Genomic DNA, 23,700 nt, shown 5'->3' with positions numbered 1-23,700 from the left:
TTTAAGAAGACCTTAAAGGAGGTTAGTGTAATATTATGTAGAAATATTTAAAATAGTAAAGATTTCATTATTGATAAAAATGTTGTTATGAGTCCCGTGTATGAATTGTACAACAATATTATTTTGTGACTCATTGATCATGTTTTCATTGTTTTTATAGTCATTTTTTAAAAGACACAATAATTAATAATTTACAACAATAAAAAAATATTTTGTAATGACATGGTGGCATGACTTCTTTGATTCTCTGTTGTTTTCAAATATGTTGAGATATGCAGGTTTCAAAGTGTCTTGTTTGTCTACACTTTGGTTCTTCAAGCTCGAAAGAGTTTTTATGCCTGTTGATTTGTTTAGGGAGTTCTTGGCGCTTGGATTTTGATATTGTGTTTACGGTTGATCCATTAATTATTTTTCGCAGAGGTCCACTTTTCATTTTTTTTATTGTACAGGTTCGCTTGTCGATTAGTGAATTTTTGTTACGATAAATTTGGGTCGATCCACATAGTCTGATTTATTATGTGGTATCCCCATTTTTTGTTGTATCTGAGTCAGGTCTAATGCCCTCGGTCTCTTTATCTATTTTTATCTATTTAATATATTTTTTCTTTTGATTGATAAAAAGATAAAAAAAGAAAACAAAGGCAAATTATTTTTTGAATAAAAGCAAACTTGAAAATGTGTAATTTTTTTAAAAGTAGGTATATATATGCCTTGTAATAAATATTTTGTAATTTTTTTAACTATTTAGATATTTAAAAGTTGAATTATATGAAAATTTGTTTTGATTGAGATTAAGATTAAATTTGTTTGTTCTTTAAAAAAATATGAAGTTAGTGTGTTTTATTGAGTGAGTTTGTTTTAATTTATTTTTAAGAAAAAAATATGGGGAAGTTGAAGCAAAAAACACAAAAGGATATAATTTTGATGATGTGTCAAATTTAAGAGGGGTAAGATTGTATTTTTGGTAGATATTAATTTCATAATTAAAAAATAGAAGATTGTATTTTTTTTTAACTCTTGATATTTATAAGTTGAATTATAGGAAACTTTGTTTTGATTGAGATTAAGATTAAGTTTGTTTGTTTTTAAAAAAAAGATTAAGTTAGTGTGTTTTATCGAGTAAGTTTGTTTTAATTTGTTTTTTGAAAAGAAAAAATAGGGGGAAGTTGATGCAAAAGACACAAAAGGATATAATTTTGATGACTTGTCAAAAAATTAAGAAGGGGTAAGATTGTATTTTTGGTAGACATTAAGTTTCATGTATAGAGAATAGAAGTTTGTTTTAATTTGTTTTTTGAAAAGAAAAAATAGGGGGAAGTTGATGCAAAAGACACAAAAGGATATAATTTTGATGACGTGTCAAAAAATTAAGAAGGGGTAAGATTGTATTTTTGGTAGACATTAAGTTTTATATATAGAGAATAGATTCAACGCGCATCGGAAGCATTTTATTTTCATAAAAAAAGGAAAAAAAATACAAAGTTTGCTAATGTCCTCTTGGATGCGAACGTTAGCTCAAATACAAAATAGAAACCATAGTCATGCATTACGAGTCGAAACTACTCATATTTTATTGTTCACTAACAATTATTTTTTCGAATGTTCTTGACAAATGGAAGTGTTGAATGCATGGAAAATGGAAGTGTTGAATGCTGATAAGCTAAATTAATCAATTAAGATTATTTTGTGAAGGACTAGCCGAATGGAAGTACATCACATTTACTTATTAATTCTTGGGTTAAATATGATTTTGGTCCCTACAAAATTGGGACCTTTTAACTTTAGTCCTTACTTAATTTTAATAGTTCTTTTAGTCCTTAATTTTTTTTTCTTTGCCCAAGATTAGTCCCTCCTCAATTCAAATTTGTTTAATTTATGCTTAAACTCTTGAGTTTTTGAACAATTTTTTGCATACGTGTTAAAAACATTACTAAAAGTTCATCTGCAAAAAATTGTCGCAAAATTTGATTTCTATGTCCAGATTTTGATAATTTTATCTTTAACTTTTACCATTTTAAAAAATTCATATTTAATTCGTTTCATGTTAAAAAATTCTAAATTTTAGTAAATGAACCTTTCATAGTGTTCTAAACTTGTCTCAAAAAAATCGTTCAAAAAGTTAAGAGTTTAATGATAATTAAACAAACTTTGTTGTAACAGGGACTAAAATTAGAAGTATTTTTTTTTTTTGTAGAGACTAAAAATCCTATTAAAATTAAGTAAGAATTAAACTTAGAAGTTCCCAATTTTATAGGGACCAAAAACATATTTAACCCTTAATTCTTACCACCATCATTTCTTTCTTTTTTGAAGTTCAAAGATGACCATGTTTTTTTTTTGAATCGGCCAAAGATGACCATGTCATTTTTCAGTTAGGACGGCATTTTCTATAGATTTATAAGTGGTACGTATGCCTTAATGCAACCCCACGTACAAATTCAATATAAATAGGCATTAATACGATGCCAATAATCATCCACAAATACCACAACTCATAGTACAAATTTCTCTCTTAAAATTATTCTAGGGCTTGCAAGTTTCGAGTTTCAAAGTTTTTATCAAATGGCTAATCTCCCATTCTTGCTGCCTGTTTTAGCTCTTTCACTTTTAGCTGTCTTTGCAGCTGATGCTACTACTCTCCTAGATTTTTGCGTGACAAACCCAATAGGCCAAGGTATAATTAACAAACACACGCGAGTATTTTTTTAATTAACAACAGTTCATCTAATTCACGTTTTGTTCTTCTAAAATTTATATATTCTTGAAACTCCTCTTAAATATTTTCATGCATTCCTTCCTTCCTTCAATTTTTTTTTTTTTTTCATGCATCACACTCAATTTTTCATATTAAGGTGAGCATTTTCAAAAAACAAGAGGTTGCTAAATTGAAATTCACAAACCATAATTCGTATGAACGGTCATTGTAAAACTTTATTTTCTTCCTACTAATCACATCTCACAATGTATATATTAATATTAATATTAATATTAATATGTAGAGATACTTTAGAGATTTATTTAACAAACTGACTTATGAGGTTTATTTTATTTTATTTTATTTTTTATTACAACTGCATATAAATAATCTATTTGTAGAATTACTTCATAAAATTAAAATTTTTACGTTTTAATTTATTACAAAGTGAGAAGTGCTAGAGCAGCATATTCAAACACTCTTTTCATTATTAACCTAAACTTAAATGACTTCCACTAATTTATATATTGGTTAATATGATTTTTATTTATTTTTTAAATCATGGGACGCATTCTCAAATGGCAAGATTGATCTTAAGTAAATTTCAACCAATGATAAAAGAAAAGAGTTAAAATTAACGAGAATATGTGAATATTAGTTGGTTACTACAACTTCATAAGTAAAATTTATACTAAAAAATTTCATTAAGATTCTAACAATTGTTTCCTCTCATTTGTGACAATGTTAGGGAATTCATTATGCAAGGATCCTAAACTTGTTGAGACAAATGACTTCTTCTTTAGTGGCCTTCACATAGCTGGCAACACCACAAACCCTGCTGGGTCTAGAGTAACTCCGGTCTTTGCAGCTCAGCTACCAGGGTTGAACACACTAGGAATTTCAATGGCTCGTGTCGATATAGCACCATGGGGCGTTAACCCTCCTCACTCACATCCTCGTGCTACTGAAATATTCACTGTTCTTGAAGGCACATTAGAAGTTGGATTCATCACTTCAAACCCGGAAAACCGCCACTTTAGGAAAATTCTACAAAAGGGAGATGTGTTTGTGTTTCCTATAGGGCTCATTCACTATCAAAGAAATATTGGATATGGCAATGTTGTTGCCATTGCTGCTCTTAGTAGCCAGAATCCAGGAGCTATAACTATTGGCAATGCAGTGTTTGGGGCTACACCTGACATAGCTGGTGAAGTGCTCGTTAAGGCTTTTCAATTGGACAAGAATACCATCAATTACTTGCAGTCAAAGTTTTAGAATATTGGGAGGGAATTCAGCTCTCTAATGATCTGGGGCGTGGCTTTGATATTTTTGTTTGTTTGTATATTTCATTTGTTGATCTTTCATATTTTCTAAGGTGTTTTATTTTCATTCATTTGATTCTTTTCTCAAAGTGTGGTGTTTTCTTTTTGTTTTTTCAAGTGATATTAATTAAAAAAGATTTGATTTATTTCCCTTATTTTTGTAGTTGTTCCATCTCCCACCATCAATTGTTCATTTTAGATTTTGGTGTTGTTCTCTTTTCAAGTATTGATTATTTCATTTCACTGTACCATCTTCTAGAAAAATTTCAAAACTTGAATTGAGTTTTTTGTTCATATTTACATTCCATAATTTATGAAGCCCGAGTACGTGCGAAGAATGTGGGTGCAATATGTTAGAGAATATTATACTTAAAATTTGTTTAGGTTTTTTTCTTCTTTATGTAGTTTTCGATTTAAAATTGAATATCATTAAAGATCGTTTATATTTGAAATTTTGGTAGAGTATTTTTAGGATTTGTTAGTTTCTTCCTTATTTGAAAGATCAAGATATGTGCATATCTTTTTGATTTGACTAACCCTAATTCTGGGTTAGAGTGTGGGTGCAATATGTTAGAGCAAACATTCATCTTCTATCCATCCAACCTTCTGCAAACTGAAGCGCCTCGATCTCTCCAACCTTCCATCTACGAAAAGCAGCGATCGCGATCTCATCATCCTCTCCAGTTTTCTTTGTTATTTCTTCTTTGTTCTATTATGCTCATCGATTAGTATGTAATAGAGAAGGTGAGAGTAAAAATAAGAAACGATCTAGATATTCGAGGCTGACCACTCGAACTAAGCGTCCTGCAAGGCTTCAAGTTGTTTTAAATTTTGACACTGATAAGTGGAGAGTTTCTGTATACGGGCCCTCACACAACCATGAGTTAACTCTGACCCATTATTAAGTATCTTCAATGGAGTGAATCTAATAAAGCCCTTGTTGATAGCCTTCACACACACGGTGTTAGAACATGTCAAATTTTGGGTGTTATGCCTGCTTAGAAAGATGGTCAGGAGGGTCTGAGATTTTGAAAGATGGACCTATATAACTACTTAAATAACGAAGGAAAGGCAAGAGTAAAAGGTGGGGTTGCTTTTGCTGCGTTGAGTTATTTGTAGGCTAAAGCTGATAATGATCTTAGAAAATCTATTTTGGTCAGATTCAACCAGTCGGATCAACTATGAGTGTTTTGGGATGTGGTTGCATTAGATGCAACTTATAGGAAGAACAGATGTAACAAGCCTCTTGTTATTTTTTCCGGGTGTAACCATCATGGAGAAACTACAATTTTTGGGTGTGCTTTAGTTTATGATGAAACAACTGAGAGATACAAGTAAATTTTTAATACAAGTGAGTTTTATAAGAAAGAGTAGTACTTATAAATTGTATGAATTGACATCACAAATTGATTACCTGATCATCTTTTGTTTTTGTGTAGAATAGATTATGATTCCAATTGTCCAAGTTTTCTTAATCTGGATCGCAATCATCATTTTTTTTTTATCCTTGTTCAAATTCATTTTTGTGTCTTGTTGGCTACAAGTTCATTCAATAAAATTAATGTGCGTTTTATTGAATGAACTTGTAGCCAACAAGACACAAAAATGAATTTGAACAAGGAAAGATAATTTTTTTTATGATTGGGATCTAGGTGAAGAAAACTTGGATGGTTGGAATCATGATCTATTCAACACAAAAACATATGATGACGAGGGAATCAATTTTTAATGTCAATTCATACAATTCATAAGTACTATTCTTTCTTATAAATTCCACTTAGTTTTTAAAACCCACTTAGTATTTAAAACCCACTTGTATATCAAGAGGCTTGTTATATACTACCTCCGTCCCTAATTATAGGACCCTTTTGAAAAAATAACGGGAATTAAGATAGTGGATATTTGTATTAAATATGTTTGTAATTACTATTGTTTTTACAATTTTATCCTTTAAGAGAGAGAGTTGGTTTATGTTTTCAACATGTTATTTATTGCTGATTGAAGAAAAAGATGTATAATAAATAGGGGCATGTATGTAAAGAAATAATTAATGTAGTTGGAAATAGCAAAGGGGTCTTATAAAAAGGGACAAAAAAAATTCTCAAAAGGGTCTTATAATTAGGGACGGAGGTAGTATGTTCTTTCTATAAGTTGCATCAAATTCAACCACATCCCCAAAACACTCGTAGTCGATTCGACTGGTTGAATCTGACCAAAATATATTTTCAAAACGTCCTTCGTCTGTTGTGGTGAACTTCGAAAAAGGAACATTGAATCGTTATGAGCTTTATCCTGCAAATAAATCAACGCAGCAAAAGCATCCCCACCTTTTATTCTTGCCCTTCCATCATTGTTTAAGTAGTTATATATGTCCTTCTTGCAAAATCCCAGACCCTCTCATGGCCACCTTTCTAAGCTAGCATAAAACCCAAAATATGACATTTTATAACACCGTGTGTGTGAAGACCATCAACAAGGGCTTTATAAGATTCACTCAATTGACGATGCTTAGAAATCAAATGAACATAATGTGTCGGAGTTAACTCATGGTTGTGTGAGGTCTCGAATGCAGAAACTCTCCACTTATCAGTATCAACATTTAAAACTACTTGAAGCCGTGCATGAGACTTAGTTAGAGTGATCGGCCTCGGATATCTAGATCATTTCTTCTTATTTTTAATCCCACCCTCTCTATTATATACTAATCGACGAGCAACTATATTCCCATAAGAATCTTTGTTTACATCATCTTTTTCTCATCGCAAACCCATGACATTCTTCATAGATGTTATAAAATTGTGTCGCTTTTTCCTCTAAATCAAATTTCATTCCTCTTATATCATCATTCGTCAATTCCCTAATTTTCTTGTAAGTATCCTCTTTTCCTTCTTCATTAAACACACCATTACCGCTGGTCGATTCTTCACCATTTATGTCTCGATCGTTTGCAGCCATTTAGAATTATTTAAGACAACTTGTTATTCAAGATTGATTACATTAACACAAACAAATAGCATTGCAAACATAATTCAACCGAAGATATAATGAGAATTAAAAATCAATAATCAATATTCAAGCTACCTCATGTTTATGCAAAACTCTTACACATGAATGATTCTTCAACTACTTTTTATTGTACATTATTGTGTCAACAAAGAAGTTTGTAGCATTGATTTTGTGCAACACGTGCTGTCAGTTCTGTTATTCACACAAAATTTCCCTCTAAATATGTGAAGAATGCAAAGGCCAGCCTAGCTACCTTGTGCATAAATTCAACTACTTTATTACAATAACAGGGAAACAAGGGTCGAATTCTGGAGAAATTGATCATACATGCTTACTTAGAAGCCTAATTAAGCTGATAATGAAGACACATTAGTGATTTACGAGATTAATTCAAATCTATTTCATTTGCAATAAAGTTCAACAAGATAATAGAAAAAATATTAATCACCACTAATTGACCATTGCAACTTCATCTTATAATATGATTACAAAAGAGTAAACTAGCTTACTTTTTACATTTTTCCAACTACAATTTAATAATACACTTTCAATCTTTCATGTACGTAGAAAATTCAACGCGCATTGGATAGCATTTTAATTTCATAAAAAAAAGAAAGACCACCTATTTAAATATTTTGCTATTGTCCTCTTGGATGCGAACATTAGCTCCAATACAAAATAGAAACCATTGTCATCTATTCCGAGTCCAAACTACTCTTATTTTATTGTTTACTCACATTTATTTTTTCAAATGTTCTTGATGAATGGAAGTGTTGGGTAAGCTAAATTAATCAATTAAGATTATTTAGTGAAGTACTAGCCGAATGGCAGCACATAAAATTAGCTTATTGATTCTTATTACCATTTCACAAGATGACCGTTTCTTTTTTTTTTTTTTTTTTTGAAGTTCAAAGATGACCATTTCATTTTTAAGTTAGGACGGCATATTTGTGATTGTGGGCTTGCAACCAACGTACATTTTCTATAGATTTATAATAAGTGGTACGTATGCCTTAATGCAACCCTACGTACAAATTCAATATAAATAGGCCTTAATACGATGCCAGTATTCATTGACAAATACCGGAAGTCATAGTACAAATTTCTATCTTAAAATTATTCTAGGGCTTGCAAGTTTCGAGTTTCATAGTTCTTATCAAATGGCTAATCTCTCATACTTGCTGTCTGTTTTAGCTCTTTCACTTTTGGCTGTTTATGCAGCTGATGCTACTACTCTCCAAGATTTTTGCGTGACAAACCCAATAGGCCAAGGTATAATTTACAAACACACACACGAGTATTTTTTTTTACAATTCATCTAATTCACGTTTTGTTGTGAAACTCCTCTTAAATATTTTCATGCATCATACTCAGTCTTTCATATTAAGGTCAGCATTTTCAAAAAACACTTTTCACGCATCATACTTAGAAAATTCATTAAGATTCTAACAATTTTTTCCTCTATCCTCTGTGACAATTGTTAGGGAATTCAGTATGTAAGGATCCTAAACTTGTTGATGCAAATGACTTCTTCTTTAGTGGCCTTCACATAGCAGGCAACACTACTAATGCTGCTGGGTCTAAAGTAACTCCAGTCTTTGCAGCTCAGCTTCCAGGATTGAACACATTGGGAATCTCCATGGCTCGTATCGATATAGCACCATGGGGAGTCAACCCTCCTCACTTACATCCTCGTGCTACTGAAATATTCACTGTTCTTGAAGGCACATTAGAAATTGGATTCATCACTTCAAATCCAGAAAACCGCCACTTTAGTAAAGTTCTACATAAGGGAGATGTGTTTGTGTTTCCTATAGGGCTCATTCACTATCAAAGAAATATTGGATATGACAATGTTGTTGCCATTGCTGCTCTTAGTAGCCAGAATCCAGGAGCTATAACTATTGGCAATGCAGTGTTTGGGGCTACACCTGACATAGCTGGTGAAGTGCTCGTTAAGGCTTTTCAATTGGACAAGACTACCATCAATTACTTGCAGTTGGAGTTTTAGAATATTGAGAGGGAATTCAGCTCTCTAATGATTTGGGGTGTGGCTTTGATATTTTTATTTGTTTATATATTTCATTTGATGATCCTTGTTATTTCTTATGGTGTTTGATTATCATTTCATTTGATTCATTCCTCAAAGTGTGGGCATCTACCGTTTCTTTTTGTTTTTTCATGTGATATTAATTAAAAAATATTTGATGTATTTCCCTTATTTTTGTAGTTGTTCCATCTTTCAGCATCAATTGTTCATTTTTGATTTTGGTGCTGTTCTCTTTCCAAGTGTTGATTATTTCATTTCACTGTGCCATCCTCTAAATAACAAAAAAATTTCAAAACTTGAATTGATTTTTTTTGTTCATATTTACATTCCATAAACCATGAAGTCCGAGTCCCAGTGAGCTTAGCTTAGTTGGTAAGGACAATGCATATATGCAAGTTTGAGGTTCGAACTCCGGACACAAAAAAAAAAAACTATGAAGTCCGAACACGTGAGTGTGGGTGCAGTATGTTAGGGAATATTATACTTAAAATTTGCTTAGATATTTTCTTTAGTTTTCAATTTAAAATTGAATATCATTAAAGATACTTTATATTTGAAAGTTTGGTAGAGTATTTTTTGGATTTGTTAGTTTGTTTATCTTTTTTATTTCAGTAACCCTAATTCTGGGTTAGACCTAATGTTCATCTTCTATCCATCCAACCTTCTGCTAACTGAACAGCAACTCGATCTCTCCAACCTTCCATCTATGAAAAGCAGCGATTGCGATCTCATCCTCTCCAGGTTTTCTTTGTTCTTTCTTTTCATTGTTCTATTTTGTTCAATTGTTTGTCTAATTCGAATCTACCGCTGTTGATGCTTGTTAATGAGTTGAAGAAAATGTTTAATATCCCAATTTTGATTTCACTAACCCTAATTCTGAATATGTAAATTATGATTCAGAATGTTGAATCCCATATGCCCAATTTAGAAGGTTTTCTAAATAACTCAGGAAAACCTAATTTACATTCAGAATTATGATTCTGTAAATTACAATTCAGAATCAATTGGCTTTTTCTAAATAACATTTCAGAATTGGGCATTCAAAAAAGGAAAATGATATACTGTACGACAATAAATTCATCGGATTCAGACGCATGCGTGTAAGCGTTTTCCTTGACTTTCTACGTATCCAAAACATAGCTTATATGTGATAAAGGAAATGTTGATCACGTTCTAGAAAGTCATTATCTTTGGAATGATCACAGCTACCATTAGATGAAACTATCATGCTTGTTGCTAGAGCAAACTACTCACCACTATTGAATGTTCCTCTTTTTGGATTACATACTATACTTGTGCTTCTCAAGTTGTATAATTCATATTTTTGGATTGAATCTTAAAACCTAATTTGCATTCGGATTTAAGGAGAAAAAGGAAAACATTTCTCTGTTGAATAATTAATACTCCCTCCATCTCATAATTATTGTCTCTTTAACATTTTTTTCTTTTCTCAAAATAATTGTCACTTTACAATATCAATGTAGCATTTTTTTCCACTATTATACCCTTATTTATTGAATTTCATCCAACTTAACTACTTCACTAACTACAGTTAACAAAGGTGTTTTAGTAAATGCTATTAATTTTTCCATTGAAATCAACACAATTAATCATTTTCTTAATAATCGTGCACAAACCTTAAACGACTAATATTGTGAGACGGATGAAGTACTTTGAAGATTTGGAAATCTGTAAATACAAGAATATGACATCAGTTTTGAGTGGTGAATACTCACTGATTTGTAACAAAAAAAACCTGTTGATTTAATCTTTTTTTCTCTTTTTGGGATTTGAATCCAAAAGAAATGAAGACAGCACAAATCCCAAAAAATTGCTGGTTATAGTATGTTGATACCATATGTTTTGAAATTCTATGATGTTTACTAGTCTTTGCTTACATTGATAGAGTTTTGTAAGTAATTGAACCTGTTGGAATTTCATTCTTTCAATTTTTTGGATAGTGCTTTAGGCACTTCATTGGCTGCTTATACCTTTGATGAAATCTAAAGTTGTTGTAACATAAGATTTTGTGTACCTTTTCAATGTCTAAATTCATGCCATATAATAAAAGACTTTACATGTTGAAAGGTATGAATACTATTAGAGTAAATAACTTAGGAAAACCTAATTTACATTCAGAAATATGATTATGTAAATTATAGTTCAGAATCAATAGGCATATTATTTGCTAGTAAGGCTATTTGGATATTTATATGTCTTATCTAATTCTATTTGGATTATATCTCGGATTGAATTATGTTAGTAATGCTATTTGGATATTATTTGTTTATGACTGTTACAGGTTGTGATAAATAATTTTAAATGGCTGCAAACGATATGGTGACATAAGAAAAGATTATGTAAGCAAAGATTTTGAAGGGAATATAATTGCTCGTCAATTAGTATGTAATAGAGAGGGTGAGAGTATAAAGGAGAAATGATCTAGATATTCAAGGCCGACCATTCGAACTAAGCGTCCTGCAAGGCTTCAAGTAGTTTTAAATGTTGATAGTGATAAGTGGAGAGTTTTTGTATTTGAGCCCTCACACAACCATGAGTTAACTCTGACCCATTATGTTCATTTAATTCTCAAGTATCGTCGATTGAGTGAATCTGATAAAGCCCTTGTTGATAGCCTTCACACGCACGATGTTAGAACATGTCAAATTTTGGGTGTTATGCTGGCTCAGAAAGGTGGTCACGAGGGTCTGATATTTTGAAAGAAGGACCTATATAACTACTTAAACAATTAAGGAAGGGCAACGATAAAAGGTGGGGATGCTTTTGCTGCGTTGAGTTAATTGCAGGCTAAAGCCATCCAATGCTCTTTTTGAAGTTCACCACAACAGACAAAGGATGTTTAGAAAATCTTTTTGGTCATATTCAACCGGTCGGATCAACTACGAGTGTTTTGGGGATGTGGTTGCATTTGATGCAACCTATAGGAAGAACAAATATAACAAACCTCTTGTTATTTTTTCCTGGGTGTAACCATCATGGAGAAACTACAATTTTTTTTTTTTGGTTGTGCTTTAGTTTATGATGAAACAAGACACACAAGCGAGTTTTTAATACAAGTGGATTTATAACAAAGAGTAGTACTTGTAAATATGTCTCATTTCATATATTTCTCTATTTCCGGAATAAAGAATTAAGGATAATATTGGTAAAATAATATTTAATGTTGCATTGAACTTTGAAAGTGAGTGTTGAATAGTAATAACAAAATATTTGTTCAAAAGAGACACTTAAAAAGGAACTAAAGGAGTAATAATTTGTTTAACTTAAAGCTCATAAATGTGATTTATTACTTTTGTTGGGTCCGTCAATGCATCAATTGTTTGACGTACTCCCTCCGGTCCTTATTATAAGAAACAATTGACTTTTTTGGTTCATAGAATAATTAATGTATCTTGTTATAAATATAGACTAGATACATCACTTACACAATGAACCTAAAAAGTCAACTTTTTCTTATAATAAGGACCGGAGGGAGTACAAAACAATTGTTTTTTTTTGGACTTAAAAGCACTTTAAATGCATCAATTCTTTCAAAAATCTACATCAAAATGCATGCAATTATGATTAAACTAGGAGGACTAAATTATTGGGTTTGAGAAAAAATAAAAACGATTGTTATTCCTTAGTAAAAAATTGGGACGATTTAGTCCCTACATACCTACAATCAGAAAAGGGACAATTAGGTCCTAAAATAAAAAAAATAAAAAATATAAATTGTTCACGACCATAATATTTTAAAGGGTTAAGTATGCTTTTAATCTCTACAAATATGTTATATTTTTGTTTTAGTCTCTCTAAAAAATTTCTTCAACTTTTAGTCTTTAAAAAATTTTCATCTTCACTTTTGGTCTATCTTTTAAAGTAAACTCATATGTAAAATTCTATTTTTGAATAAAAATTTTTAAAAAATTTATAATATTATAAGAATATCTTCAAAAAACAAAGCAAAGATGCTCCTCATCCGCCAAGTTGGAATGGAACCAGAGTTTTGAATGATTGACTTGACTTTACAAATAATAAATGAAATAAATAACGTATGGTGATGTCTTTAATGCATATGATAACATATGTAGTATGTATGTATCGTACCATTTTCCTTTACTAATTCAACAAACAAACCTTTCTTCTTTATTTTCATCATCCATTTTCTCTACTCCATACACAAACTCTGCAATTTCTAACCAACAGGTATGTCATGTGTGTCTTTTTTTTTTTTGAGGGAAGAATATCAATGCTTTTCATTAGCTAGTAAGTTACGGATACATGACGGTACATCATCATAAACGTGGGAGCTAGCATGAGATGAGGCTACCCTAGCTAATTCATGAGCGACCCCATTGGCTTGCCTCCTATTGAACTGGACATGAGAGTTCTGAAAATTACAATCAAACAACTGCCTACAAGCCTGAATGATACAACCTAGTTCACTGCTATCACCTAGGTTTGAATTAAAACGTTCAACAACAGACTTGGAATCCAAAACAAAATCAACATGATCATAATGAAGATCAGCCACCCATTGTAGCACCGTGTGAAGTCCAACAGCCTCGCCGACATCAACATCACAAAGAGGAGAGAAACAATCTGTCTTAGCCATGACAAACTCACCCTGATCATCACGGATACATATGCCAATACCTACCATATTCAGAGAGTCGGAAAAGGAGGCATTAATATTACATTTGTACCTACCATATGCCGGCTTTGTCCACTCGATGACAGGACCACGAATAACACTGTTCGGCTGAGCTGAGGTGTCAGTAGCTTTGTGCGATCTGACTTCTTGGGCAGTTCTCCAATCATCTAAGAGGTGTCGGGCCCGTTCAACAACCTGCAGACATGTTTCATTTTGATGTTGCCATAATTTTAAATTCCTACGCTTCCACAAGCTCCATATGATCGTCACAAACAATTCTTTTTGCGCAGAAGGCAGCTGGTCAAGAAGAGAAAATATCAAAGCATCCATATTATAATTTTGACGGAGAGTTCTATCAATAGTATCCCATAAGTTAACCTCCCGCCACACTTGCATCGCACCTGGACATTCTAATAAGACATGAATGCTATCTTCATAATTAGTTCCATGTCATGTGTGTCTTTGTCAACTTTTCCAAACACAGAAACTTCTTTTTTTGTTGCCTTTTCACTTTTTTTTTGTTTGTTTTATTTCTATCTTTTAATCAATCAACGCGTATGGGAATATTACTTTGGTTGGTTAATTAAGTTCTCTCAAACACTGACATAAATTCCAAACTCTATCTGTTAAACTTCACCATCTATTCACAACACTCAATTCCCTTTAATCACTTTGCTTTCTACACAATTCTTATTTCTACTGGTTAGTTTTACTTATAGTTTGCATAGTTTTTATCTGTAGTCTTGCAAGTATTTTTACTAGACAATTTTAAACTTTGTTGTTGTTTATGTTTTACATGTTTCTTATAATTTTTTCCATGCCATTCTCAACTACCATAATTGCATTTCATTTTGATTCCACTTTCATACAATGCAGGGAACACCATCGAATTAATAGACGAAGTGTTTATCAGAAAACTGATAATTTTAATACATTTCGAAAAGAGTTATGGGAATAAGCACAGTTAGAAAATGTGTTGTTTTGATGTTAATTTTCATGTTAGTTGTAACTCAGCTTGAATCCATCACATCATCTCAAGAGTTTGCATCAATTAAGCAGACAGAACCACCTTGTGATGCAAGGTGTAGGATAATATGTTCCATACAAAAAGAAAAATAACCTTTGAGTCGTGCATGAAAGATTGTCTGGCTAGATGCTCGTTGTCGGTCAAAACAAAAACATCTGCAAAGGTATCGATATTTTTACTTCATCTTCATCTTTTATTGTCTTCTTATAAGAATCTATTTTTTTGACAATTTTTTTTTTTTTTATATATTTCTTTTACTTTGTAGGTTGCTCGTGAAATTCATACATAAATTGATCTAAGCTTGGAGAGTTTGCTACAATAATTAAAAATTAATAATTTGTGTGGTATGTGAAACTCTACAAAATAAAATGTGCTCATGATAATTGAGATTGTGTACGTCAAACTATAAATAAATATATTTTAATTTGTAGTTGATTGATTTCGTATATCAACCAGTATATTGATTCTTTCTCATTTCTTAGTTTCATAATTTGGGGTTTTGTTTTCATCAATAAAAGTTTCTTTGTGCAATCATTTGAATACGTAGGCGCCTTCTACCGTGCAAAAGTTTCTTTGTGCAATCATTTGAATACGTAGGAAGAGTCTTATATTTGAAGAAAAAATGAGTACTTAACATTACATCGAAATTTAGAAGTGACATACACTTCAAAATTTTCTTTTTGCAAATGTGTAACAAGCTATTCTTCCATGGTCACAAGACCAAATAAAAAAGAGTTATAGAAACCGATAAAACACACATAAAAAAAAAAAATAATAAGCATGGTAAGAAAATGTGTGGTGTTGAAGTTAATTATTAGGAAAATGCTAACCGGTGCCCCAGTGACAATGGTTAAACATCTAAAATAAGTAAATTTTTATGAAAAAATTGTGTAATAATTACTTTATCAAAAATAATATCTTATATTTCCATGATAAAATTTCTATTTATAGATTCATCAATCATTGCTCTGAGAGCACTGGTTAGCAAGACCTTAATTACTCCCTCCGTTTCAAAATACATGTCCAATTTTTGCAATGTGCACTATTCACTTGACTTACTTTGACCATACTTTTTAACTAAAGTATAAATACAAATATTAGCATGTAAGATGTTGTTTGATTTGTCTCGATAAATATTTTCAAAATATTAAATTTTTATAATTTTTTACTTTAGATAATTAAAGATATTAACGATCAAAATTATGTATTGGCATATGTGAAGTGGTTGACTTGGACATGTATTTTGAAACGGAGGTAGTATTATGTTACTCGTGACACAAGTTGAATGCATCACTCTATCTCAAATAGTTTTCCCCAATTAAGCTGACAGAACCACTTGTCATCCAAGGTGTACTTCCATGTTGGTGAAAAAAATAAGGCATGCTAACTTGTGTGCTCATATTAATAATTCCTCAAAATAAAATATTGAATGAGAAAAATTAATTGTCGATCTTTTGAGAGTTGGTGAAAAAAAATAAGGCATGCTAACTTGTGTGCTCATATTAATAATTCCTCAAAATAAAATATTGAATGAGAAAAATTAATTGTCGATCTTTTGAGAAATTAATATGTACTTTTTTTTTGTGGTGGTCGGGGTTCGATCCCCAGACCTTACATATTTTATGCATTGTTCTTATCAACTGAGCTAAGCTCACGAAGACAAAAATAAATATGTACAATTTCCAATACATAATTCCCAAAAAATATTACACCCGTTCTTTTTTAATTATCACTTTTTGATATTTTACACAAACCAAGACAATTAATAAATATTATTATTTTTGATACAATAATTTATACTTTTACTGTTATAACCTTATTCATTTAATATCCCATTTCATATATTTCTCCATCTGCAATAAATAACTAATGATAATATTGGTAAAACAATATTTAATGTTACATTGAATTTTGAAAGTAAGTGTTAAATACTACTCCCTCTATATCAAAATACATGTCGCAGTCACTTCACACATGTCCACAACTTTGACCGTTAATATCTTTATTATCTAAAGTAAAAAATTATGAAAATTTAATATTTTGAAAATATTTGTTGAGGCAAATCAAATAACATCTTACATACCAACATTTGTATTTATATATTAGTTAAAAAGTAGAGTCAAAGTAAGTCATGTAAATAGTGCACATTGCAAAAATGTGGCATGTATTTTGAAAGGCAGGGAGCAGTAACAAAATATTTGTTTAAAAGAGACGCTTAAAAAGGAACGGAGTAATTAGTAATAGTTTGTTTAACTTAAAGCTCATCAATGTGATTTATTACTTTTATTGAGTACGTACGTCAATGCATCAATTGTTTTACATACAAAACAAATCTCCATCTTTCCAAGGTTTTCACAAATCTTCGGATGTCTTACTTTGACGATATTTTTTTTTAATCAGCAAATATTATTAAACGTCCATCCCTGCAAGACGCAAGGTATGGACGAAACAAGATACAAATGGTGCCGCATATAGACGGTACACCATAACCCCCAAACAAAGCCCCTGAAGATAAACCCACCAAAACACATTACCACCTAAGACATACACCTTAACAGAAACAAACACTATAAACACAATATCCACAACCACCCATCGTCACTACTCACCCCCAAATAACACCCCTTAAAATAAAACTCACAGACTTCAACACCCAAACTGAGCCACATTCGAAAAGCTCCTAACCAAATGAACATGCAGCCTCCACAACCTCTCGATCTCTGATCCACCGAAAGAGCACAAAACAAAAACCCAAAAACCAACTTGAGACAAAGAGCTGACTCCCGATCTCGAATCAAAAGTGATCGGTCCACCAGACTTTATAACCAAATCAGCAGGGCACCCCTTGCCCCCGGTACACCAGAGAACACCATATCAAGTCAAACATGATTGCAGCCAGACACCAACTCCCGATCTCGAAGCAAAAATAACCGGCCCACCGGACACCAGCACACAATATGTAAGACGATAGACATGATATGTGATTGGTGCAAACAACAAACTAGTCACAAGGAAAAGGCTCAAACACAATGGGACTCGCACCCTCCAAACACCTTAAACACCTAAATAACCCAAAAGTGCCAACAAGAGCAAGTGACGATGAACATGGACCCGTGAAACAGAGGTTGCTTCCAAAGGAAAAACATCCCAACAAGCACCCACCTCCTCAACAAGCACCCACCTCCAAAGGAAAAACATGGGCTTTGTTTGACGATATGCATGATATTTCTTTGTTTGGGAAAAATATAATTACAAACTTAAATATAGAAAACATTACAAATGTCCCGAAATCATAAATATAATTGCTCTAATACTCCTCTAATTTGCTGGTAAAACCTATTGAAAAACATGCTAATAATAATGTAAGATGACATGTCTTCGTTAGTCCTTAGTAATAAATTGGGACGATTTATTAGTCCCATACCGTCCTACATGACCTACCATCAGGTAAAGGGACAATTTTTTGGTTGTGTTGAAAAAGCTATTCATGCATGGGTAGGGGATGGATGGCTATGATTATCTCGTGCAATGTGTGTGAAATTCATTAACACAAAAATAGACAAACATCAATTTATCTACTGCAATTGATGGACAAGAGACATCTTGCACAAAACTAGAAATAAGTTCGGACTTCCAATCGTATTAAATATTTTCCTTCGAAAAGAAATCGTATTAAATATTTATGCACGAATGACGTACACAATAACCAACCCTAGCTTTAATATATTTACTGGCAGGATGACCAGACCTACACAATAGAAATACCAGTATATCACACTCAAGCCATTATTTCTCTTCAAGACACCAAAGAACTTTACAAGAGAAAAGAAGCCATAAAACCATGGCCAAATTCATCACCACACCAGTAAGAAAATGTGTTGTTTTTATGTTAATTTTCATACTAGTTGTAACACAGCTTGAATCCATCACATCATCTCAAGAGTTTGCATCAATTAAGCTGACAAAACCACCATGTGATGCAAGGTGTAGGACAATATGTTACTTACAAAAGAAAATAACCTTTGAGTCGTGCATGAAAGATTGTCTGGCTAGATGCTCGGTGTCGGTCAAAACAAAAACATTGCAGGGATCCTTAACATCTGCAAAGGTATCGATATTTTTACTTCATCTTCATCTTTTATTGTCTTCTTATAAGAATCTATTTTTTTGACAATTTTTTTATATTTTTCATTTACTTTGTAGGTTGCTCGTGAAATTCATACATAAATTGATCTAAGCTTGGAGAGTTTGCTACAATAATTAAAAGTTAATAATTTGTATGTTATGTGAAACTCTACAAAATAAAATGTGCTCATGATAATTGAGATTGTGTACGTCAAGCTATAAATAAATATATTATTTGTAATTGATTGATTTCGTATATCAACCAGTATATTGATTCTTTCTCATTTCTTAGTTTCATAATTTGGGGTTTTGTTTTCATCAATAAAAGTTTCTTTGTGCAATCATTTGAATACGTAGGCGCCTTCTACCGTGCGAAAGTTTCTTTGTGCAATCATTTGAACACGTAGGAAGAGTCTTATATTTAAAGAAAAAAATGAGTACTTAACATTACATCGAAATTTAGAAGTGACATACACTTCAAAATTTTCTTTTTCCAAATGTGCAACGAGTTATTCTTCCATGGTCACAAAACCAAATAAATAGTTTTTAGACACACTGATATGAAGAGATTATCTTCAAAATATTTAATTATTTTTTTGTCAATTTTCCTTCTATCATTAAAAAAATATTTGTTAATGTGTGTGTGACCAAACAATATTGTTTAGTTTTGTGACAATATTAGAATTTCTCATGTGTAACACGTTCTAGAAAGGAGTGGATAAAGAATTGCTTGTAGATTCACGGTCAAACATTATATTGACAAGCAAAATGTGTGATAACTAATGTTAAGTTCTTGGTTTATTAAAAAAAACCAATGTTAGTTTTTTTTTTTTTGACAAGAAAACCAACGTTAAGTTTTTTTTAACAAGAAAACCAATGTTAAGTTGAATAATTAAATTCTTTTAAAAAAAATGTTGAAGAATTAAACGACACTAGTTTTGGGCCATTTGGCAATTTCGCTGAGGCAATCTAACCCGTTATTTACAAATAGAAAACAATGTTTTTATTTCGAAGATTGTTATTTAGGTACCTAACAATTACTCACAAATAGCAAATAGCTATTCCCGTTCATTGAACGGTAATTAACCACTGTTCGCTACAAACGATAGCTAATTGTTTTTCAATACTTTTTAAATCGGTTAAATCATATTATAAACCAGTTTAATTGATTTAAAAAATTCCTCAAACATAATTAATGGTCATTTAGGATATTTTGGGTGTTTTGAAGTGCATGTGATCGGTTGATAGGCGTGTAAAAACAATTTTCTTTTATTTCATTATGTAGTCACGTCTTAGTCTAGTTAATTCTATGCTAAAGAAATAGTAATTGCCAATCCATTCCAGAAAAATAAAATTACAGTTTGAAACTTAGAGAAGAAAAATGTGAAAGTCGCATATAATTTTATCGCTAAATTAGAGATAAAGAAATTAGTGATGAATTTAAATAGAGTAATCAAGTGATTTGAGAGAGAAACATGCAAATTTGAGAGTTGAGAGATAGAGTGTTATATATATGGACTCAAATTCCTTCCTAACATTTTTAAAAACTAAGTGTTAGCAATATCTCTGCACAACTCATCAAAGTACAACTCAAATGATAAAAAATTATAGGGACATTTGATATGAGTTTTGCCACTATATTTTTCAAAAATAAAAATCTCTTCACTCTTCTCTCTTGAATAACCTTTACTAGTATTGTATAGTACTACTCCTAGTATATTAAGGAATAACCTTAACTAGTATAACAGCTTAATAATCTTAGGACCTCTAATCATCATTAAAATATTGACATTTTGCATTTACTTTTGGTAGTGTTTAGTTAATATTCTTCAATATCTATGTTGCGGATTCCAATGAGAAAACCACACCAATAACAACTTGATGTGTGGAGCAAGAGATAATTAAGCAACCAAAATCAAAGTGTATGGAACAGTTATAATCACAAGCCAAAAGTAGAAAACAACAGCGAGAGAAAAGAAGAAGAGAACACAAAAGAATTTGTTGACCCAGTTCGGTCCAAATTGACCTAGTCTGGGGGAGAGAGCAGCCCTCCGTTTCACTATATGATGAGTAACGTTACAAAAGAGATGGATTACAAGAATAAGTCTCCCGCCTAATTCTACCCAAATCCCAGCCTCTTCCCGTAACCAAGAGACTCAATCCTAATAGTGTTTCCCAAGGTGAATCAACCCTCAAACCCTAGTGTTTGTTCCAAAGAGACAAACTCTACACAAACCCTAGATTTGTTGTTGCCTTTCTAAACCCTTATTTCAGCCCCTCTATCTCTCTCTCTCTAGTCTGATACAAGGTCTATATTTATAGTAAAAGTTTTGCTTAAAATTTGGAACAAATCTGCACCAGAAAATACGTTTCTGTTATTTGCTGCCAACGCACCATCGTGCCACGATGCGACCCCATCGTGCCACGAAATTTCCAGTGACTTGCCTCAAAAAACTGAAACCTCCATCGTGCCACGTTGCCCTTCCATCGTGCCACGTTGCTTCTGCAGATCCTGATTTTAAGTTAACTCTCACAATCTAGGAAGACATTGATAGTATATGAAACAGGATAAGTGCATAGTCCTCCAAACCACAACTTGGTGTGGACCAAAAAGGAAAGCATATAGAGTACAACAACAAAAACGATTCACATGCATGAAATGACTGGGAAAAGAGTCAGATTTTGAAAATGCAATAACTAGCTGGCTTTGAAAATCACAAGGTTATATGAAGGCTTTAGGGTTAAGTTGGCCAATATATTATCACTCTTTTAGAAGAATATCTTCCCGTGTGATTTTGTGGATGATTTTTTTTTACCATTGGTGAATTACTGTATTTCATATGGTGTCTGATTTGTGTCCAAATATAAGTGTTCCGTGAATTATAGCTACTTGCCATGATGTTTTATGGAATTTTTAGACAAAATTATTTTGTTTAATTTTAAATCCATCTATTATTTTCCTCTAAAAAAAAAATCTCTATTATTTTAAATTGTAAATAAAATAGTTAACATAAAGGTAAAAGCAGAAAGGAAAAAATGATGCTAAAAGTTTGTATTCCCTTGATGTATTACCGGTATATATTAAGTATTAAAAAGAACCCTAAAAAAAAACATAAAAAAGAGGAACCTAATTAAGTAAGCAATTTTCAATTCATCCAAGTAAAGCTCTCAATATTATTCAAGTTAATTGACTTTCTCCTCTATGTGGTTTGATTAAAGTTTACCACTGAAAGGGTTACATCCTAGTTTTACAAATTCTTTTAACCTCTAGTTTTAAGGGTTATCGACAGTGTTATATCAGACTCTCAGTTAGCGTTTGTGAAAGGATAGCAGATATTATCATTGCACGTTTTCATGTCTGGAAAACGACACGAGATCCTTTGTACCAATTAACTTCTGATGTCTCGCTCAGTTAATTGGTTCAATGGCATTACAATTAGATAGTGTATATGTGACTGTAAACCTATCCCTATGTCTAGCAACTAGCATCAACAAATGAGTTTATTTAATACCCCTTAGACCAAGGGCGGAGCTAGGAATTTAAAGCCAGGGAGACCTCATATGCCTCAAGTGAACGACTAAATCGGTTTTAGTATAAAATGTTCTCGAATCCTATAAGACCAATCAAACCTATCACTTTGTGTTGTTCCTATGTTTATCTAACATCTAAGGCTATTCAAAACAATTGGTTTTGCGTAGAAAAATAAAGTAGCATATTTAATTCAATAATAATAACGAGAGACCGGAATGTAGTTCTCGTCGACCGTTGATACTCACAAAACAATATTTTTATAATTAAAACAAGATTATTTTCTTCGCGGGAAAATATGAAGTTAAAGATACCACTTACTCTAATGCAGACGGTGCCAGGGGTCCAACCTTGTAATTGCCCGCTTTTGTGTGGTACAAATTACATCTTCGAAGTCCTATTTGAAAAATAATCAGTTCTTACACGGAAAAAGTCTTTTTAAATAAAAAATCAATTTAAAGGTATCCTCGGCTTTCGCGCGCCCGTTAACGGATTTTAAACTTATAATCGCCAGCTTTTGTGTGCAAGATTATAATTCAAAAATCTCCTTTTGCAATTTTGTACTTTCTAAATTAATTTAAAAAGTGCTTTCGATGTTCAGAAATTAATTCCCGAATTTTCTAAAGTCAGATACCTTTTTCACTCTTTCGAGTTGAAATAGGTATTACGGTGTTTCTACTTTCATAGTAAACTTTTAATTTGAAGAACATAATTTTCGGGCTAATAATACACTCCGCATTTCAATTATTTAACGTACAATCTATTGGAGCATCGTTTGTACGATGGTCCTCATATTCCAGACTCAATGAGAACTACTCAGACATGGTGAAATAATATTCTTAACATACTTTTGATGAATTCATACTAAAAGCAATGAAGAAAATAAAACCTGGCAAATGATGGAAACTTTTAATGCTAAAGAATAACGATGAAACAACAGTAGCAATCACATAAATCAAAAGTAGAATGGATGTAATCAAAACAGCAGCATCATCGCGTAAATAAGAGAGCAGAATAGCAATAAAGAACTTAAAATTGCTTAAAAGTAACTGTTTGATCAATATTTGTGTACAAGGTAACTTGGATGCCTTTTCCTGATTGTTTCCATGTTATTTATAGGCTAATTCGGACTCTAAAAGTGCGCTGAAGTCATGTAGAATTCGGGTGGAAGTGATTGAGATCATGCAACATGCTGTTGAGAAAATTCTGGAAAAACAGAGACCGAGCTCATGACGGGCGTCATGGTTGGTGACGGTTTGCTAGTCATGGCTCATGACGGTCTGCCAGTC

The 23,700-nt window shown here is 32.0% G+C and overlaps 2 protein-coding genes, 2 long non-coding RNA genes and 1 pseudogene across 5 annotated transcripts; 4 read left to right on the top strand and 1 right to left on the bottom strand.

Annotated features, from left to right (window-relative positions):
- The first annotated feature begins 2,506 nt into the window (after positions 1-2,506).
- On the top strand, positions 2,507-4,072 carry LOC146945069 (putative germin-like protein 2-1). The gene is made up of 2 exons (XM_085748826.1): positions 2,507-2,674; positions 3,444-4,072. Exons 1-2 carry the CDS (start codon positions 2,563-2,565, stop codon positions 3,968-3,970), a joined length of 639 nt encoding a protein of 212 aa, XP_085604952.1. The 5' UTR covers positions 2,507-2,562; the 3' UTR covers positions 3,971-4,072.
- Positions 4,073-6,135: 2,063 nt separating this feature from the next.
- On the bottom strand, positions 6,136-6,972 carry LOC146945068 (protein FAR1-RELATED SEQUENCE 5-like; annotated as a pseudogene).
- A 1,171-nt stretch (positions 6,973-8,143) lies between these two features.
- Positions 8,144-9,190, top strand: LOC146945067 (putative germin-like protein 2-1). The gene is made up of 2 exons (XM_085748825.1): positions 8,144-8,295; positions 8,508-9,190. Exons 1-2 carry the CDS (start codon positions 8,184-8,186, stop codon positions 9,032-9,034), a joined length of 639 nt encoding a protein of 212 aa, XP_085604951.1. The 5' UTR covers positions 8,144-8,183; the 3' UTR covers positions 9,035-9,190.
- A 3,989-nt stretch (positions 9,191-13,179) lies between these two features.
- LOC146945066 (uncharacterized) lies at positions 13,180-15,187 on the top strand. 2 transcript variants are annotated; one of them, XR_015028154.1, is made up of 3 exons: positions 13,180-13,282; positions 14,607-14,920; positions 15,023-15,187. It is a non-coding gene; the product is annotated as an uncharacterized LOC146945066 (long non-coding RNA). The 2 variants fall into 2 exon arrangements; XR_015028155.1 differs by lacking the exon at positions 13,180-13,282 and adding an exon at positions 13,900-14,432.
- A 3,268-nt stretch (positions 15,188-18,455) lies between these two features.
- LOC146945065 (uncharacterized) lies at positions 18,456-19,166 on the top strand. Its single transcript, XR_015026218.1, has 2 exons — positions 18,456-18,865; positions 18,961-19,166. It is a non-coding gene; the product is annotated as an uncharacterized LOC146945065 (long non-coding RNA).
- Positions 19,167-23,700: the final 4,534 nt, after the last annotated feature.

This window comes from Medicago sativa, chromosome 2, assembly GCF_051527215.1.
Source record: "Medicago sativa cultivar Bolivia chromosome 2, Bolivia_mono, whole genome shotgun sequence".
Classification (NCBI taxonomy): Eukaryota; Viridiplantae; Streptophyta; class Magnoliopsida; order Fabales; family Fabaceae; genus Medicago; species Medicago sativa.
Note: the sequence above shows the minus strand (reverse complement) of the source record. Positions and strands in the feature narration are given on the sequence as shown.

Excerpts from the sequence above, each read along its gene's own strand:
- LOC146945069 (XM_085748826.1), top strand. The coding sequence starts at position 2,563 with ATGGCTAATCTCCCATTCTTGCTGCCTGTTTTAGCTCTTTCACTTTTA. Across the intron at positions 2,675-3,443 it reads GACAAACCCAATAGGCCAAG|GGAATTCATTATGCAAGGAT; the intron begins GTATAATTAACA and ends TGACAATGTTAG.
- LOC146945067 (XM_085748825.1), top strand. The coding sequence starts at position 8,184 with ATGGCTAATCTCTCATACTTGCTGTCTGTTTTAGCTCTTTCACTTTTG. Across the intron at positions 8,296-8,507 it reads GACAAACCCAATAGGCCAAG|GGAATTCAGTATGTAAGGAT; the intron begins GTATAATTTACA and ends GACAATTGTTAG.